We start from the raw sequence: 19,405 nt of genomic DNA, 5'->3' as shown, positions 1-19,405 counted from the left end.
TTTTATGTCCTATGGAAAAGGAGTTGCCTATTCAGCCCCTTGAGCCTTCTCCACAATCAAACATTGCTGCTGGTGATTAAATTAAAAACATGCTTTGTTCCTTATCTTTTACCAGGTATCTATCAATCAATCATATACATAAAATTATCATCAGTGATTGTCTGCAGAACACTCCAGCTTTATGTTTAGAAACAAAAACATGCTAATTTCACTAATGAGAAATCTGAAAATCCTGTTCAAATTTTTAGGCTATACCTTATCCTAGATTTCTTGATCAGCAGAAATAATGTTTGTGCTGAGAAACTATCTGAATATTTTTAATGGTAATTTTTATTTGTCTCCATAGTGGATAAATATAAGAATTGTACAGCAGACAATGTAAGAAATGACACCCCTAAAGGCACTGATCCACTTATTAATTTGGATGGTAAGTAAGAGGAACGTTTTGCCGCTGTTTGCTGTAAGGGATGTATTTAAAGTATTTTTACAGATTTAAAAGGTTTTAGCTGCATATTTCTGTTTGAAAGCCCTGATGTATTTCTGAACATCTCTGAAATTTTCATCTTTCATATTTTTTTACAGCAGCTTGTCAATTTTGTAATCTCTGATGTTATTCACTAGTTCTTGGACATAATGTACATATAGGTAAAACTGTGTTTAGTTGGTAATTGTGATGTGAATTAGTATTACTACTGCTTTAAAATTCTTGTGGAATTTGTATACATTCAAATTTATCAGATCAAATTGCTGATTTTAGGCTTTTTTCTAATCTGGTTACTTCCACTGTAGACCAAAGTGCCATTACATTGGAATTGTACTGCTATTTTGGATTGGCTTGGAAATAGTTTTGGTTTCCTTCAAGGAAGAAAGTAATATCATGTTCTGAGTTGGGCTGTAATCCTACTCCCAGACATATTAAGTCAGGAAAATTATTTACTGTATCATCTTGGAAATGTATCAACTCCTTAAAAAAAATTAAAATTTTGAATGGAATCCTCAAAATTGACAAACTGTTTATTAATATTGAAAATCAACTGTACAGGTACATGTCCAAGAATCCACACTAAGAACCTTTTTAGCATATTAGACCATAAGACATGGGGGCAGAATTAGGCCATTCAGCCCATTGAATCTGCTCCACCATTCCATCGCAGTCAATTTATTATCCCTGTCAACCCTATTCTCCAGCTTTCTAGTAGCCTTTGATACCCTTACTAATCAAGAACTTGTAACAATAGACAGTAGGTGCAGAAGCAGACCATTCGGCTCTTCGAGCCTGCACCACCATTCTGAGATCATGGCTGATCATCTACTATCAATACCCGGTTCCTGCCTTGTCTCCATATCCCTTGATTCCACTATCCATAAGATACCTATCTAGCCTCTTCTTGAAAGCATCCAGAGAATTGGCCTCCACTGCCTTCTGAGGCGGTGCATTCCAAACCCCCACAACTCTCTGGGAGAAGAAGTTTTTCCTTAACTCTGTCCTAAATGACCTACCCCTTATTTTTAAACCATGCCCTCTGACTCTCCCAGCATCTGGAACATACTTTCTGCCTCTATCTTGTCCAATCCCTTAATAATCTTATATGTTGCAATCAGATCCCCTCTCAATCTCCTTAATTCCAGCGTGCACAAGCACAGTCTCTCTAACCTCTCTGCGTAAGACAGTCCGGACATCCCAGGAATTAACCTTGTGAATCTACGCTGCACTTCCTCTATAGCCAGGATGTCCTTCCTTAACCCTGGAGACCAAAACTGTACACAATACTCCAGGTGTGGTCTCACCAGGGCCCTGTACAAATGCAAGAGGATTTCCTTGCTCTTGTACTCAATTCCCTTTATAATAAAGGCCAACATTCCATTAGCCTTCTTCACTGCCTGCTGCACTTGCTCATTCTCCTTCAGTGACTGATGAACAAGGACTCCTAGATCTCGTTGTATTTCTCCCTTACCTAACTCTACACCATTCAGATAATAATCTGCCTTTCTGTTCTTACTCCCAAAGTGGATAACCTCACACTTATTCACATTAAACGTCATCTGCCAAGTATCTGCCCACTCACCCAGCCTGTCCAAGTCACCCTGAATTCTCCTAACATCCTCATCACATGTCACACTGCCACCCAGCTTAGTATCATCAGCAAACTTGCTGATGTTATTCTCAATGCCTTCATCTAAATCGTTGATATAAATGGTAAACACCTGTGGTCCCAATGCCGAGCCCTGTGGCACCCCACTAGTCACCACCTGCCATTCCGAGAAACACCCATTCACCGCTGCCCTTTGCTTTCTATCTGCCAACCAGTTTTCTATTCATGTCAATGTCTTCCCCCCCAATGCCCTGAGCTTTGATTTTACCCACCAATCTCCTATGTGGGACCTTATCAAATGCCTTCTGAAAATCGAGGTACACTACATCCACTGGATCTCCCTTGTCTAACTTCCTGGTTACATCCTCGAAAAACTCCAATAGATTAGTCAAACATGACTTGCCCTTGGTAAATCCATGCTGGCTTGGCCCAATCCTATCACTGCTATCTAGATATGCCACTATTTCATCTTTAATAATGGACTCTAGCATCTTCCCCACTACTGATGTTAGGCTGACAGGATGGTAGTTCTCTGTTTTCTCCCTCCCTCCTTTCTTAAAAAGTGGGATAACATTAGCCATTCTGCAATCCTCGGGAACTGATCCTGAATCTAAGGAACATTGGAAAATGATTACCAATGCATCCGCAATTTCCAGAGCCACCTCCTTTAGTACCCTAGGATGCAGACCATCTGGACCTGAGGGTTTGTTAGCCTTCAGTCCCATCAGTCTACTCATCACTGTTTCCTTCCTAATGTCAAATCTGTTTCATTTCCTCTGTTACCCTATGTCCTTAGCCCATCCATACATCTGGGAGCTTGTGTCTTCCCTAGTGAAGACAGATCTAAAGTACTTATTAAATTATTCTGCCATTTCTCTGTTTCCCATAACAGTTTCACCCAATTCATTCTTCGAGGGCCCAACCTTGTTCTTAACTATCTTACTTCTCTTCACATATCTAAAAAAGCTTTTGCTATCCTCCTTTATATTCCTGGCTAGCTTGCGATGGTACCTCATTTTTTCTCCCCGTATTGCCTTTTTAGATTAGTTATGTTGTTCCTTAAAAAATTTCCTAATCATCTGTCCTCCCACTCACCTTAGCTCTGTCATACTTTTTTTTTAATGGTATGCAATCTCTGACTTCCTTTGTCAACCACTTTGGCCCCTTTCCCCCCTTTGAATCCTTCCTTCCCCAGGGGATGAACTGATTTTGCACCTTGTGCATTATTCCCAAGAATACCTGCCATTGCTGTTCCACTGTCTTTTCTGCTAGGATATCCGTCCATTTAACTTTGGCCAGCTCCTCCCTCATGGCTCCATAGTCTCCTTTGTTCAATTGCAACACTGACACCTCTGATCTGCCCTTATCCTTCTCAAATTGCAGATAAAAACTTATCATATTATGGTCACTACCTCCTAATGGCTCCTTTACTTCAAGATCGCTTATCAAATCCTGTTCATTACGTAACACTAAATCCAGAATAGTCTTGTCCCTGGTTGGCTCTCGTACAAGCTGTTCCAAGAATGCATCCTGTAGGCACTCTACAAACTTCCTATCCTGGGGTCCAGCAACAACCTGATTCTCCCAGTTCACCTGCATGTTGAAATCCCCCATAACTACTGCGACATTACCTTTGCCACATGCCAATGTTAACTCCCTATTCAACTTGCACCCATTATCCATGCTACTGTTTGGGGGCCTGTAGACAACACCCATTAGGGTCTTTTTGCTCTTACTGTTCCTCAGTTCTATCCACACAGACTCTACTTCTCCTGATCCTATGTCCCCCCCCTTTAACCTCTGCTTTAAAAATACCCAGCGACTTGGCCTCCACAGCTGTCTCTGGCAGTCAGTTGTATAGATTCACCAGCTTTTGGGTGAAGAAATTCCTCCTCATCTCTGTTCTCAAGGAACATTCTAGACTTATCCACTATAGGAAACATCTTCTCCACATTCATTCTATCTATGCCTTTCAATATCTGATAGGTCTCAATGAGATCCCCCTCATTCTTTTAAAGTCCAGCGAGTACAGGCACAGAGCCATCAAACCGTCCTCTCACATTAACCGTTTCATTCTTGGCATCATTCTCTTGAGCCCATAACCTTAATCCTTTGCAATGCAAGCACATCCTTTCTTAGATAAGGGGCCCAAACTTGCACTCAATACACCAAAAGCAGTCTGATCAATGACTTATAAAGCCTCACAATTACATCTTTGCTTTTGTATTCTAGTCCTCTCAAAAAGATAGCTAATATTGTATTTTCTTTGCTTACCATTGACTCAACTTTGCAAGTTAACCTTTAGAGAATCCTACCAAAGGATTCCCAAATCCCTTTGCAACTCTGATTTCTGAATATTCTCCCTGTTAGGAAAGCCTACATCTTTATTCCTTTGACAGGTGTATGACCAGACACTTCCCTACACTAGATTCCATCTGCCACTTGTCCGTTCACCCAATCTGTCTCTCCTTCTGTGTTCATTGCTTCCTCAACACTAGCTTCCCCTTGAACTGTCTTTGTATTGTCCACGCACTTGGCCACAAACCCATTATTTCTGTCATCCAAATCAATGACATATAATGTTAAAAGAAGTGGTTCCATTGCCAACCCCTGCTATATTTGTAACACTAGCACAGTATAATTGACATTTAACTTTGATCTGCTCATGGTGTAAACTGAAGTGGTCTGCAATATAACTATATTCTTAGTTCTTACTTCAGTGTTATGCTTATGCTATAATTATGAATTTCTATTAATTTTTGTTCGGTTTTGTGTAGCTTCTAAGAAGAGAATAAAACTATTGGTTAATTATTGTCACTTATTGTTTCTGTTTCACTTCATCTGTATGGAGTCCTAGATTACAGCATGGAAATAGGCCCTTTGTCCCATTTCCTCCAAGTCAACTGTTCCCCGCATGCTGGTCCCATCTGCCCACGTTTGGCCCATAGCCCTATAAATCTCTCCTATCCATGCAATTGTCTAGTTGGCTTTTAACTGTTGCTAATGTGCTCACCTCTACCACTGTTTCTGGCAGCTCATTGCAAGTAAGCTTCACCCTTTGAGTGAAGAAGCTTCCCCTGCTATTCCTTATAAATCTCTTGCTCCGATCTTAAAACTATGGCCTCTTGCTTTTTGCACCTCCACCCTGGGGTAAAGGCTATATACTGTCTAAGCCTTCACACTTTTATATACCTCTATCGAGTCAGCCCTCAATATCTTGCGTTCCAAAAGATAAAATTCTAGTCTGAGCAACCACTCAGGCCCCCAAGTGTAGGTGAATATTGTAGCAAGTCTTTACTACACTCTTTCTTGTTTAATAGCAGGTCACCAGAACTGTACACAACATTCCAAATGAGATCTCACTGACTGTTTGTATGACCTTTTGCAGCGTAACTTTCTCATTCCTAAACTCAGTACCTTGCTTGATAAAGGCCAGCTTGCCAAGTGCATTTCTCACCACCCTATCAGCCCAAGGGCCTGTTTCTAGAGTACTTCACTCCTGGGTCCTCCTGTTCCATAACAATTCCCAAGATCCTATCATGGTTTGATCTCTCATTTATCAGGATTGAAAACCATTTGCCAGTCCTTGGCCCACTTACCCAGCAGATCAAGATCCCCCTGTAATTTGTGTATCTTTCTACACCCTTTTCAACAACAACTATTATAACTTCATCTGCTAACTTATTTTTGCTTGTACATCCACATCAAAGAATCCCAGCACCAACCCTTGAGGCACACCTCACGGGCCTGCAGTCTGAGAAGCAACCTCGGGCATCGTCCTTTGCTTCCTACCACTAGCCAATGATGAATCCAAATGGCAATGTCCTGCAGGAAACCATGCAATCTAACTTTTCAGACATCTACTGTGAAGGATCTTTTCAAAGGCCTTGCTAAAATCGAGGAGTAATTGATAAGCTTGTGGCCTAAGGTAGAAGGAGATGAGTTATACAGTTTTTGTTACATGCAGGTCAGCTCTTTGAGTGATTGTGCAGGAAGTTTGAAGTTAATATCTCATCTCCTTCTACCTTAGGCCATGAACTTATCAATCACCCCGATGAGTTATTAACTTCAAACTTTCTGCATAATCACTGAGTTGAACTGCATGTGCATGTAATGAGAGCTGTATAACTCATCTCCTTCTACTGTAGGCCACGAACTTATCAATCACCCATCTGTGGACACTTTCTGGAGGTCCAAGATCCGTATGCTCCATGACCGCTGGACTAAGTGTGTAAATGTAGGAGGGGACTGTGTTGAAAAATAAATGTGCTAGGTTTTCTAAAATTGACTCCTACCTTAGGCCACAAACTTATCAATCACCCCTCGTAAATAATATTTACTGCCCTACCCTCACTACTTTATTGGTAACCTCCTCCAAGAGATTCGTCAGACGTCACTCCCCGTGAACATAGCCACAATGACTGTACTGAATAAGACACCGTCCCTCTAAATGTTGGTAGGTTCTGCCCTTCAGATCCCATTCAGTAATTTACCACCACTGATGTCAGAATTGCCAGCCTGTAGTTTCCTGGTTTGTTTTTGTTACCTTTTTTAATCCGTGGTACCACATTAGCCACGCTCCAGTTCTCTGGAACCTGTCCTGTGGCAAGTGATGATGCAAAAATTCAAAGACCTCTGTAGTTTCTTCTCTGGCTTCCTTCAATGTCCGGAATGCACCAGGTCGGCCCTTGGGGATTTATCCACCTTATGGATTTTCTAAGGCCTCTAATACCTCCTCCCTGCTAATCTGTATATGCTCCAAGACATTATCACTCATTGCCTTCATTTCCTTAGCTTCCATCATTTTCTTCATTGTAAACTGACAGAAGAGGCGAAAACTTTGGAATTTTAAAGAAGGCTTGTTCTTTGTATTAGTAAATGTCATTTGTAATTTATATTGCCATTTTTGTTGAGCTTTTTGAAAATTATTAGATGGTAAAATGTGGTATTGCAAGAACACCAGAATGATATAAGGTGCCATTACAGTCGCCATGCCTTTGTCTGCAAGAATATTTGATTCCTTGGAGATGCTCAGCAAGTAAAAGTTGCATTGCTAATTTGTGCAAAATTGGTGGCAAGATGTAACTCTGCTGTGATCATATGACCATTGCAGAATAGTGCTGAGAAGGTCCAATGTTAACTGCTCAGCAGTTTGTTTAATGTGACTTCCTTTATTGACATTACAAGAATATCAAAAACTCAGCCAAGTTTTAATAGCCAGGCATGCAGCAATTTTAAAAAAAAATCCTAATTAATGTTAATATTTCTTGAACTTATAATGCATTAAAATGCTAATAAAATATGCTAGGGCTACCTTTAGATAATTTGACAACTACAGCCATTGCTGGGTCATTCTTCAGGTCAACTTCTACATTTACAATTTTAATACTAACTCAAATCAAAACTTACCTTGCTGTTTTGTTGATGACATCTTCAATACATCCAAAAATTTACTGGATCAGAGCTACTTATTTCAAACTATTCTATGTCCTATTAAAGATTCTTGGCCCGAAATGTCAACTATTTATTCCCCACCATAGATGCTGCCTGATCTGCTGAGTTCCTCATGGGTTTTGTGCATGCTACTTCAGATTTCCAGCAACTGCAGACTCTGTTTGTATAGGGCCCTGGAATATGTAATTTGAATCTGTTATCTGTTCTTCAAGTTAGAGTGTGAGTTTGCCACTACAGGATTGAGGAGCACAGCTTTTAATTGAATGTTCACTGGTGGCGCTTCTACATCAAATTTCAGGCCTCCAACACTTCTAGTTTCTCACATTTGCAAACAGCCTGTAGATGGTGCTATTTATAGCCATGCGTCTTGTGCAGCATCTTTCTTATACATTAAAATCCTGATTCCATCATTAATGCAATGAGGGCTACAATAATTTACTTTATTTCATTCCTTAGACTTGTATCAAAAATTCAAGGTTACCCTTTTTTTAGCTTAAAAAATTATAATTTCTATTCCATCATAAATGTCTTGATTCTTTTTAATATAGTTAACAACCCGGACTTTAAGGCTGGTGTGATGGCATTGGCTAATCTCTTGCAAATCCAACGCCATGATGACTACCTAGTAATGTTGAAGGTAAGCACAATTAGCTTTATTAGTGAACTTTAAAGAAGTCACATCGACTTTTGGGGTGCCAAGGCAGCGTAGCGGTTTGTGCGACTCTGTTACAGCTCGGGGCATCAGAGATGGGAGTTCTATTCTGGCATCTTCTGTAATGAGTTTCTGTACATCCGCCCTGGGGACAGTATAGGTTTTCCCCAGTACTCCAGTTTCCTCCCACAGTCCAAAGATGTACCGGGTAGGTTAATGGGCTATTATAAATTGTCCCATAATTTGTTTATGGTTGCTGGGGTGTGAGGCTGAAAAGCACAGAAGGGCCTACTCCATATTGTATCTCTAAATAAGATAAAATAAATTAAAGTGCGTGCCCTCAAAACAAGATTGGCTGAAGAAAGATTTTTGTGACGATATATATAATATTAACCAAGCACACTTTATAGTAAATCTACATTCCATTTAAACAAAACTGCAAATGGCAGTTAGAAAATTGAAGCAGAGTATACAGGAATCATAAAGCAAGTGAGTAGAGAGAGAGAAAATGTGGATTAGTGTTGGTGTGGAGCCTTTTGTTGAGCTTAAAGGGAAGCAAGGTGTGGAAGGGATAGCAGAGCAAACAGCACTTATTTTGAAAGTATAGTGTTAAAATTCTGCTGACTTTGTAAATCAAAATAAAATGTAAGAGATGGTCTGCAAGTTAGATATCTTCTGTGGAGAATCAAAGTGAGTTACTGGTTCAGGTTGATTACAAAGGAAATAGGTAACAGCTTTAGGAAATGCTACTTGCAATTTATACCCTGCTTTTGGTGGTGAGGCAGTTAAAAGACTGAGTTAGTCAGGAAATCAAAATTAATAGAGTCTTGTAGTTCTGGAACAGCTTGCCATGATAGGGAGAGACCAGCATCTGAGAGACTGGAAAATAAGCATGAGAATTGTAGAGCAAACACGAGGAAATCTGCAGATGCTGGAAATTCAAACAACACACACAAAATGCTGGTGGAACACAGCAGGCCAGGCAGCATCTACAAGGAGAAGCACTGTCGACGGAAGGGTCTCGGCCCGAAACGTCGACAGTGCTTCTCCTTATAGACGCTGCCTGGCCTGCTGTGTCCACCAGCATTTTGTGTGTGTTGTATGAGAATTGTAGAATTGATTTGTTGAAAGAAATGGGTTATTGCTGAAAAGTGAACTAGTTCAGCAAGCAGGTGCTTGGGAGAATCGATTTTGATGAGAGCTAGGAGAAGAGTAGATGGAGTCCTGATGAAGGGTCTCATTTTGAAAAGTCGACTGTTCCATAGGTGAATTCCTCCAGCATTTTGTGTGTGTTAACTCGATGCATTCCCATGAAAAATGGGAAGCCAGCCAGGCTTTAAATAGCCATGTCTAGTGGATGATGATCTTAGTATGAAAATAGATTGGCTAATTTCATCAACAATATCGTACAATTTGCAAAAATTCTATGTTGACCTAAGATTTTTATTTTGCTGAGGCAGTGGTGATTTTGGTAGATAGCAAAAGGGATTTGTGGTGGGGCCAAAGGCAGTGGTATATCAACCAGTTTAGACATGGTAGAGTTGTGTGCCCCCAAGTGTGGTTTAGAAACCATTTGAAGGAAGTAGCAACAAGTCTTACATGATCAGAATGGGAAAGTGATGCATAAAAGATTCCCTGGGTTTGACCAGGTGAATAATGCTTTATTTCCAATATAGTTCAGAAATAAATCATTTAATTCTTTTTCTACAAAGCATTTTACAAAATTAATCAGTATACTAGTTTTAAAAATCTATTGACTTTTACTTAATTGAATGAAATGAGTTGTCACAATAACTACTTAAAGTTTATTTTATAGTTGTAGAAATACAGCTTGTGTCTCAATTTGGCATACAGATTGATCTTCAGTTATTTTGATTTCAGGCAATTCGTATTTTGGTACAAGAGAGATTAAGTCCAGAAGCCATTGCAAAAGCAAACCGTACAAAGGAGGTAAGAAGTGTTTTCAAAATAAATTAAGATTTTTTATTTTGCTTAAGTTGCATTACATGCACAATAGTGTGAGAATGGGTCATCTTTGAGCTTTTGATCCTAACGTATTTAAGAAACAATCTCACATAGTTTTAGCATGGAGAAAGAATATAACATAGCTGTAGCATGATCATCTGTCCATCTTTCAATTATTATAGGCGCACTTTATATAGTTTGTATATAATTAATATGGTCAACCTGTTGTACTACAATTGTTCATTTTAACTATTACCTTTCAAACTAAGTGAAGTGATTTCTAAAATGGTTTATAGTTTTGAGTGGCTTCATAACTTTGCTGCAGATAGATTATTTGTTTAGAACATTTATGGAGCCAAATTGTTGGCGATGGTAGTCCACATTTAAATTGCTAGTTTTAACATACTGTAGTTTCCGGACTACAGAGCGCACCTGATTAAAAGCCGCACGCTCTAATTTTAGAAAGAAAATCAATTTTGTACTTGTACAAGCCGCACCGGATTTTAAGCCGCAGGTGTCCCACGTTGTAATATGAGATATTTACACAGAAAGATATTACACGTGAGGATTTTTTAACTTTTTATTAAATCCGTATGGTAACATAATCAAATATATATGGCAAATGCTTTTTTTCGAACAGTGCCTGTAACACAGCTACTTTTAAATATACATAGGTATCGGTAACACACAAATTACGTTGCGTATACTTTTTTACTGAACAGTGCACGAACAACATTCCAATATCTCCTAACGACTGGTAAAGAAATATATATACTGCAGCCTACCAGGAAAAGTTATTGATCGCCTTCTTCATCTTCCTCCTGCGCACTAAAACCATCAAAGTCCTTTCTTCAGTGTCCGAATTGAATAAAACCTCAGGATCTCGTCACTCACTTCAGTCTCTTCGTTGTCGCTCTCACTTGAGCGCATGCGGTCCTCTTCATCACGCAGCAGTCCAGCCTTTCGAAACCCGCTGGTGATGGTGGATGTTGTGACACGGCTCCACGCATTTAGGATCCACTGGCAGACTTGAGTTAAAGATGCTCTTCGCATGCGTCCTGTTTTGGTAAAGGATTTCTCGCCGCTCGTCATCCAAGCCTCCCACTCAACGCTCAGCGCCACTTTAAATGCCCGGTTCACGCTGATGTCCAGTGGCTGCAAATACTTCGTGGTGCCCCCAGGAATCACAGCTGGAATTGAGTTTGTACTCTTGATGGCAGCTTTCACTGAACTTTCATTGTCAGCCGCTTAAAAAATCACCATCGGTGGAAGCTTTAGTCCGGATGCTGTGCAGCTCAGAACACAAGTAAAATGCGTTCTCTCATAGCCACTTGTTTTCAGTGTGATGGACGAGTCACCTTTTTTATTAACAGTCCGAGTGAGAGGCAGGTCAAACATCAAAGGTACTTCATCCATATTTATATCATCTGGCCCGATGGAATTCTCCGCTATCTTTGTTTGAGTGAATGTGCGGAAGTTAGCAAGTTTTTCCTCGTGGTCGGGAGGGAGCTGCTGACACAGAGTCGTGCGTACCCTGACGGACAGGCCTTTTCGTCTCATAAATCTAAAACACCACGATGGCCCACCTCTAAAATCTTCAATTTTCATTTTGGTGGCGATTGCTTTAGCCTTCAGTCTGATCTGCATGGTGGAAACACCGCGGCCGCCTGCTCTCTGTGTGTTAACCCAGTCTTCAAGAAAGTTTTCAAGTTCGGGCCATCTGCTATGATTACCTCTGAAAGCTTTTGTCGTCTTTTTGCATTGACTCAGTTCTTCACGCTGGCGTCTCCACCGTCTCAACATCGATTCATTTATGCCAAGATTATGTGCAGCAGCTCGATTTCCTTCTTCAACCGCCAGATTGATCGCCTTTAACTTAAAAGCTGCATCATATGCTTTTCTTTGAGTGTTTTCCATGTTGATGAGGGTGAGTACAAATGACTGATTTACAATAATTTAATTGTGAAAGTGCGCTTGATTTATCGTACAATTTCATTGGACCTCTGTGAACTACTCATCAATTTTATTGGTCTACTGTTACGAGGCAAAATGTTTTTGGCGGCATGAAAAAAAACATGCATTAGCTGCACCGTAGTATAGGCCGCAGTGTTCAAAGCGTGGGAAAAAAGTAGCAGCTTATAGTCCGGAATTTACGGTATTTATTTTATGCTTAATACATGCAGTGGTCATTAGTACTTTAAAACTTTTTTTTAATAGCAGTAATTAAAGGGGTAATGTGGGCTCTGGTTCATCTATGCTTGAGAGATCGTGGGTTTCCTCTGAGTGCTTCAATTTCTCCTCACAGTCCATAGATCTATCAGTTAGTAGGTTAATTGATCATTGTAAATTGTCCCAAGATTGCCTCAGGAATTGCTGCTGCAGTTCTATACTGCAGTCATTGAGTCTGTCCTGTGCACCTCCATCACTGTGTGGTTTGGAGCCGCCACCAAGCAGGATAGAACCAGACTACAGCGCACAGTGAGGACTGCCGAGCGCATCATTGGAACCTCCCTGCCCTCTATTGTGGACCTGTACTCTTCCAGGTTGAAGAAGAGGGCGGGGAACATCATAAAGGACTCCTTCCATCCTGCGCACGGACTGTTTGAACTGCTTCCGTCTGGTAGGCACTTCAGATCCCTCCAGACTAAGACTAATAGGCACTGGAGAAGTTTTTTCCCTACTGCGGTCACTTTGCTGAACAGTTAACTGCTGGTTAACTATTACTTGGATTGCACTACTTGTATGTATAGTCTATATTTTCATTTATATTTATCATTATTATTGTTGTGAGCAGAGAGACAACATCTGCCGGAAGTAAGTTCCTTGTATGTGCACAGATACTTGGCGATTAAAGTCTGATTCTGATTCTGATTAGGCTAGGTTTAAACAGGTGGGTTGCTAGGTGGTACGGCTCGTTGGGCCAGAAGGGCCTGTTCCCTGATGAATCAGTCAATCAATAAATAGCTTACTGTTCCATTCTGGAAGTCTTTGACACTTCAACTTTGTTTCCAAAAAAGCACCGACGCTCGTTCAATTGAGAATTTAAGAATATTATTGATAGATTTGCTTTGTCAGGCAGGGTAATTGATATGAACCCAAGGTGGGGAGATTAAAACATAGAGCGGCTGTGATATAATTGGTGGAATGAGCCTCAGGTGTAAGTAGTTTAGTTCAGTTCCTAAACTAATATTTAGCTATAATTCGCTACAACCATATTTTCACCTAATCAGCTTAGTTTATTGATGGTTGATTTACTTCGGATCCATTACCGAGATGCTAGGGGTATTCATCTCCCTCTACAATTTTACAGAGATGGTCTCTTCAATCCTTTCAATTCATATTACTACAGTATATCTTTGCCAGGATGTGGAGCCCAACACTGCCCTCCTTCCTCTAGTAGTAGATGTTGTTTTACCATACCTTTAATGGTTTTGATTATTTTGGAGCTTTCTATATTTTGATAATGAATGGAATCCATTGAGAGCTGCCTAATTGGATACACAGTTGGCTTGATGATAGAAAGCAGGGGATGATGGTAGAAGATTGTTTCTTGGACGAGAGGCCTCAGAGTTCAGTGCTGGGCCTATGTGTGTCATCAGTATCAATAATTTGGATAATAATGTCCAAGATTAGTAAGTTTTCTGTTGACAGTCAAATAGATGGTATAGTGGACAATGAAGTTGTCAAAAATTACAGGGGTACCTTGATCAGCTGAATGAGTGGGCCAAAGAATGGCAAATGGATAAGTGCAAAGTGTTGAATTTTGGAAAGACAAATCCAGGAAGGATTTTCAATGAATGGCAAGGGCCTGTAGAACAGGGTCTTATAGAACAGAGACGTTGGAGTACAAATATATGGTTTGCTGATAATTGCAGGTGGACAGGTTTCAGAGAAACTTCAGGGGAAGCATTTTTACACAAAGGTTGGTGTCTGTGTGGAATCAGCTGCCACAGAAAGTGGTTGAGGCAGCTACAATAACAACTTTCAAAGAACTTTAAATTTTTTTTAGAACTTTGATCATTAATTTCAAGGTAATTAAGGAAAAGGATAGGTCTGGTTCTTGGGTTGAGTTTCTAAATTGGAGAAAGGCCGATTTTGACGGTATCGGAAAGGATCTGGTAAGTGTGGATTGGGACAGATCAAGACGTACAAAAACGCTGGATGAACTCAGCAGGTCAGGCAGCAACCGTTGAAAGGAGCAGTCAACGTTTCGGATCGAGACCCTTCGTCAGAACTAAAGAAGGAGGGGACAGGGGCCCTATAAAGAAGGTTGGGGGAAGGTGGAAAACCAATCAGTGGAAAGATCAAGGGGTGGGGGAGGTGTAGAAGGAATCTAAGGGGAAAGCACTATGGCTAGTAGAAGAAGGCAGAGTCATGAGAGGTAAGTCCCACCTGGCACTTATCCCTGCAAGCGTAAGTGCTGCACCTGTCCCTACACCTCATCTCTTACCACCATTCAGGGCCGCATACAGTCCTTCCAGGTGAGGTAACACTTCACTTGTGAGTCTGTTGGGGTAATCTATTGCATCCAGTGCTCCCGGTGCGGCCTCCTCTACATCGGCGAGACCTGACGCAGATTGGGGGACTGCTTCATCGAGCACCTATGCTCCGTCCGTCACAACAGACAGGATTTCCCGGTTGCCACTAACTTCAACTCTCCTCCACATTCCCATTCGGATATTTCCATACATGGCCTCCTCTACTGCCATGATGAGGCCAAACTCCAGTTGGAGGAACAACATCTCATACACTGTCTGGGTAGTCTCCAGCCCCTTGGTATGAACATCGAATTCTCCAACTTCTGGTAATTCCCTCCCTGTCCCTTCCCCCATCCCACCTTCACTCTGTCTCCTCTTCTAGCTGCCTATCACATCTCATGACTCTGCCACCTTCTACTACCCATAGTGCTTTCCCCTTAGATTCCTCCTTCACCCCTCCTGCCTATCCCCTCCCTGCTTCCGCTCCCCTACCCCTTGATCTTTCCTCTGATTGATTGGTTTTCCACCCTCCCCCCACCTCCTTTATAGGGCCCCTGCCCCCTCCTTCTTTAGTCCTGATGAAGGGTCTCGACCCGAAACGTTGACTGCTTCTTTCAACGGATGCTGCCCAACCTGCTGAGTTCATCCAGCTTTTTAGTACATCTTGATTTGACCACAGCATCTGCAGTGTACTTTGTTTGTTGTTTGGATTGGGACAGGTTGTTTTCTGCCAAGATGTACTATGTAAGTAGGAGCCTTCAAAAGGGCAATATTGAGAGTGAAGAGTTTGTGTGTTCCTGTGAGAGAAACAGATAAGAATAACAACTTCAGCAACCCTTGGTTTTCGAGAGATAATTGAGACCCTGGTTAAGAGAATGGAGGTGAATAGGAGGCATAGGTAGGTAGGGACAAATAAAGTACTTGAGTGTATAAGAAATGCAAGAGAACCCTTTAAGGAGAAAACCAAGAGGGCTACAAAAAAAGGCACGAGATTGCTCTAGTGGACAATGGACAAGGTGACAGAGAATCCCAAGGACTTCTACAGGTAAATAAAGAACAAAAAAAAACAAAGTAATAATAAACTGGTCCTCTGGAAGATTAGAATAGTAATCTGTGAGTTGAGTTGGAAGAAGTGGGGAGATGTAAAAAATTTTTTTTGCATCAGTATTTACATGGGAGATAGTTGCAGAGTCTATCGAAATGAAGCAAAGCAGTAGCGAGATCATGGACCCTATCCAGGTTACAGAGGAGGAGGTGTTTGTTGTCTAGAGGCAGATTTGGGTGGATAAATTCTCAGGGCCTGATGAACTGTTCCTGTGTGAGACGAGTGCAGAAATTGTAGGGATCCTAGCAGAGATATTTAAAACATGTACAGCCATGGGTGAGGCAACAGAGGATTGGAAGATAGCTAATGTTGTTCCATTATTTAAGAAAGGCTCTAAAAATAAACCAGGAAGTTATAGGCCAGAGAGCTATCAATAGTGAGAAAGTTATTGGAAGATATCCTAAAGGATTGGATATATGAGTATACGGATGAACAGGGACGATTGGGGATAGTCAACATAGTGTGTGTGTTGTAGGCAATAACTAACCAAACTTGGAGATTTTCAATTAAGTTATGTGGAAAGTTGAAAGCCAGGCAGTGGATGTTGTCTACATGCATTTTAGCAAGACCTTTGACAAAGTCCTTCTTGGGATGTTGGTCAAGAACATTCAGTTGTTTGGCATTCAAGATGAGGTAATTAATTGGGTTAGACCTTGGCTTTGCAGGAGAGGCCAGAGAACAGTAGTAGACGATTGCCTGTCTGACTGAAGGCTTGTGACTAGTGGTGTGCTGCAGGGATTAATGCCGGGTCTGTTGTTGTTTGTCATAAGAGTATGACAAATATAGGAGCAGAATTAGGCCATTCATCCCATCGAGTCTGCTCCGTCATTCCATCATGGCTGATTCCAGACCCCACTCAACCCCATACACCTGCTTCTGGCTATATCCTTTGATGCCCTGACCAATCAGGAAACTATCAATTACCGCCTTAAATATACCCACAGACTTGGCCTCCACCTCAGTCTGTGGCAGAGCATTCCACAGATTCACTACTCTCGGGCTTAAAAAAAAAATCCTCCTTGCCTCTGTTCTAAAAGGTTGCTCCTCAATTTTGAGGCTGTGCCCTCTAGTTGTGGAAACAGCCTCTTCACATCCATCCTATCTAGTCCTTTCAACATTTGATAGGTTTCAATGAGAGCTCCCCCCCTAGATTCTTCTAAATTTCAGTAAGTACAGGCCCAAAGCTGCCAAATGCCCCTCGTACATAAACCCCTTTTATTCCTGGAATCATCCTCAAAAACCTCCTCTGCTCTCTGTCCAATAACAACACATCCTTTCTGAGATATGGGGCCCAGAACTGTTGACTATACTCCATGTATGGCCTGACTAGTGTCTTATAAAGCCTCAGTATTATCTCCTTGCTTTTATATTCTATTCCCCTTGAATTAAAATGTCAACATTGCATGTGCCTTCTTTACCACAGACTTAACCTGTAAATTAACCTTCTGGGAGTCTTGTTCAAGGATTCCTAAGTCCCTCTGCACCTCTGATGTTTGAACCTTCTCCCTGTTTAGATAATAGTCTGCACTATTAAATCTTTTGCCAAAATACATTATTGTACATTTTCCAATACTATTCCATCAGCCACTTTTTGCCCCTCCTTTCAATTTGTCTAAGTCCTGCTGCAATCGCATTGCTTCCTCAGAACCACCTACACCTCCATCTAAATTTGTATCATCCACAAACTACCACAAAGCCATCAACTCCATCATCCAAATCATTGACAAAATGTGAAAAGTAGCGGTCCCAATGCTGACACCCAAGGATCACCACTAGTCGCTGGCAAACAATGAGAAAAGGCCCCCTTTATCCCCTCTTGCTACCTCCTGCCTATCAGATATTCCTCAATTGATGCTAGTATCTTTCTTGTAATGGCATCTACTGTATGTCAACGGTTTGGATGGTAATGAAATTGGGATCAACAAATTTGCAGATGTCACCAACATTGGGGGTGTAGTAGATAGCAAGGACGACTCTTATCAAAGCTTGCAGTGGGATCTGTTCCAACTGGAAAAATGGGCTGAATGATGGCAGATAGAATTTAATGCAAATGTGAGGTGTTGCTCTTTGGGAGCAACCTGTGTAGGTCTTGGAGCGTGAGCGGTAGAGCACTGAGAAGTACAGTAGAACAGAGGGATGTGGGAATACAGGTCCATAATTCTTTGAAAGTGGTGTCGCAGGTAGATAGGGTTGTAAATAAAGCTTTTAACATATTGGCCTTCAAATATCAATGTACTGAGTACAGGAGTTGGGATGATACCTTGAAATTATATAAGACTTTGAGGCTCAATTTGGAGTATTGTGTTCAGTTTTGGTCATCTACCAGTTAGAGGGTTAAGATGTAAATGTGATTGAAAGAGTGCAGAGAAAACTTATAAGATGTTGCCAGGACTTGAGGTCCTGAGTTCTAGGGAAAGGTTGAATAGGTTAGGACTTTATTCTTTAGAACATAGGAGGGGAGATTTGATAGAGGTATATAATGTTGAGGTGTATATATAGGGTAAATGCAAGCAGGCTTTTTTCAATGAGATTACAACTAGAGATTGTGGATTAAGGATGAAAGGTGAAGTGTTTAATTGGAATATGAGGGGTAACTTCTTCACATAGAGGGGTGGTGAGCGTATGGAATGAGCTTCCAGTGCAAATGGTGGATGTGGGATAGATCTCATTTAAGAGAAATTTGGATAGGTGCATTAATGAGAGGGGTATGGAGGTCTGTGATTCGGATGCAGTTTGATGGGACTAGGTAAATTATAGGTAATCCCAGAGTTACGAACGTCTGACTTATGGACAACTCATACTTACGAACTGAGGAAGGAGTACGCCGTCCGCCATTTTAAATCAGATCGCGACACTGTCCGCCATTTTAAGTTGGATCGCGATGCAGTCTGCTATTTTAAGTTGTTGCCGTTGACACTGTGTTGAGTGTTTAACTTTGTATTTGGCTTAAATTTTTCTTAGCAAGATTCAAACTGACCCAGCCCCACCCCCCACCCCATTCCGGTTGGCTGGTGGCACAGTGAGATCTGCGCCATGCTGGGTTGATGTCGAGCTCGCAACTGGACCTTGTAAAAGATAAACACTGCCACCTCCATTTTAAATTCCCACACGGAATATTGTGGATGATCAAATATTTAAACCCAGCACAGCCCCCACTTGTCCCACTTAGCCTGTCTCAGTGCGGTGGTCCTTAAGGCCCAGTGGACCTCAGGAGCCGGCTTGGTTGGGACCCGCTGCCCGCAGTGTTTCTGTTCTATTGACGGGAAGCGATCGCGATTGAAAATAAAGTGTTTGGAAAGAGGTGAAACGCCATTGCTCATTAGAAAAGCATTAGGCTACAGTCAGTCAACGATCAGAACAGTTTTAAAGGATAACGGATAAAGTGAGAATAATGGAGCATGTGAAAGGCCCTGCCCCGATGAAAGCTACAATTATTACTAAGCAACACAGTGGTTTAATTATTGGAATACATACGTTTCTTAAGTGTTTTATATACATAGAAAGGTAAAATATATACAAAATATATAACTATACAAACGTTTGACTAACTGACGCTAAATAATGCCAGGTGTACTTGTTCAGACTTGCATACATATCCGACTTAAAGACGGACTCAGGAATGGAACTTGTACGTAACCCGGGGACTGCCTGTAATGGT

The 19,405-nt window shown here is 41.2% G+C and overlaps 1 protein-coding gene across 1 annotated transcript in view; it reads left to right on the top strand.

Moving 5' to 3' along the window:
* The window catches only part of rtraf (RNA transcription, translation and transport factor), a 48,475-nt gene that overhangs the window by 20,151 nt on the left and 8,919 nt on the right, over positions 1-19,405 (top strand). Inside the window, exons 4-6 of the mRNA XM_059958033.1 lie at positions 347-427; positions 8,096-8,184; positions 10,081-10,149. Of these exons, the coding sequence (XP_059814016.1) occupies positions 347-427; positions 8,096-8,184; positions 10,081-10,149 (239 nt within the window). The remainder of the gene's footprint in view (positions 1-346; positions 428-8,095; positions 8,185-10,080; positions 10,150-19,405) is intronic.

This window comes from Hypanus sabinus, chromosome 2, assembly GCF_030144855.1.
Source record: "Hypanus sabinus isolate sHypSab1 chromosome 2, sHypSab1.hap1, whole genome shotgun sequence".
NCBI classification, from domain to species: domain Eukaryota; kingdom Metazoa; phylum Chordata; class Chondrichthyes; order Myliobatiformes; family Dasyatidae; genus Hypanus; species Hypanus sabinus.
This window is presented reverse-complemented; position numbering and strand designations above follow the sequence as displayed.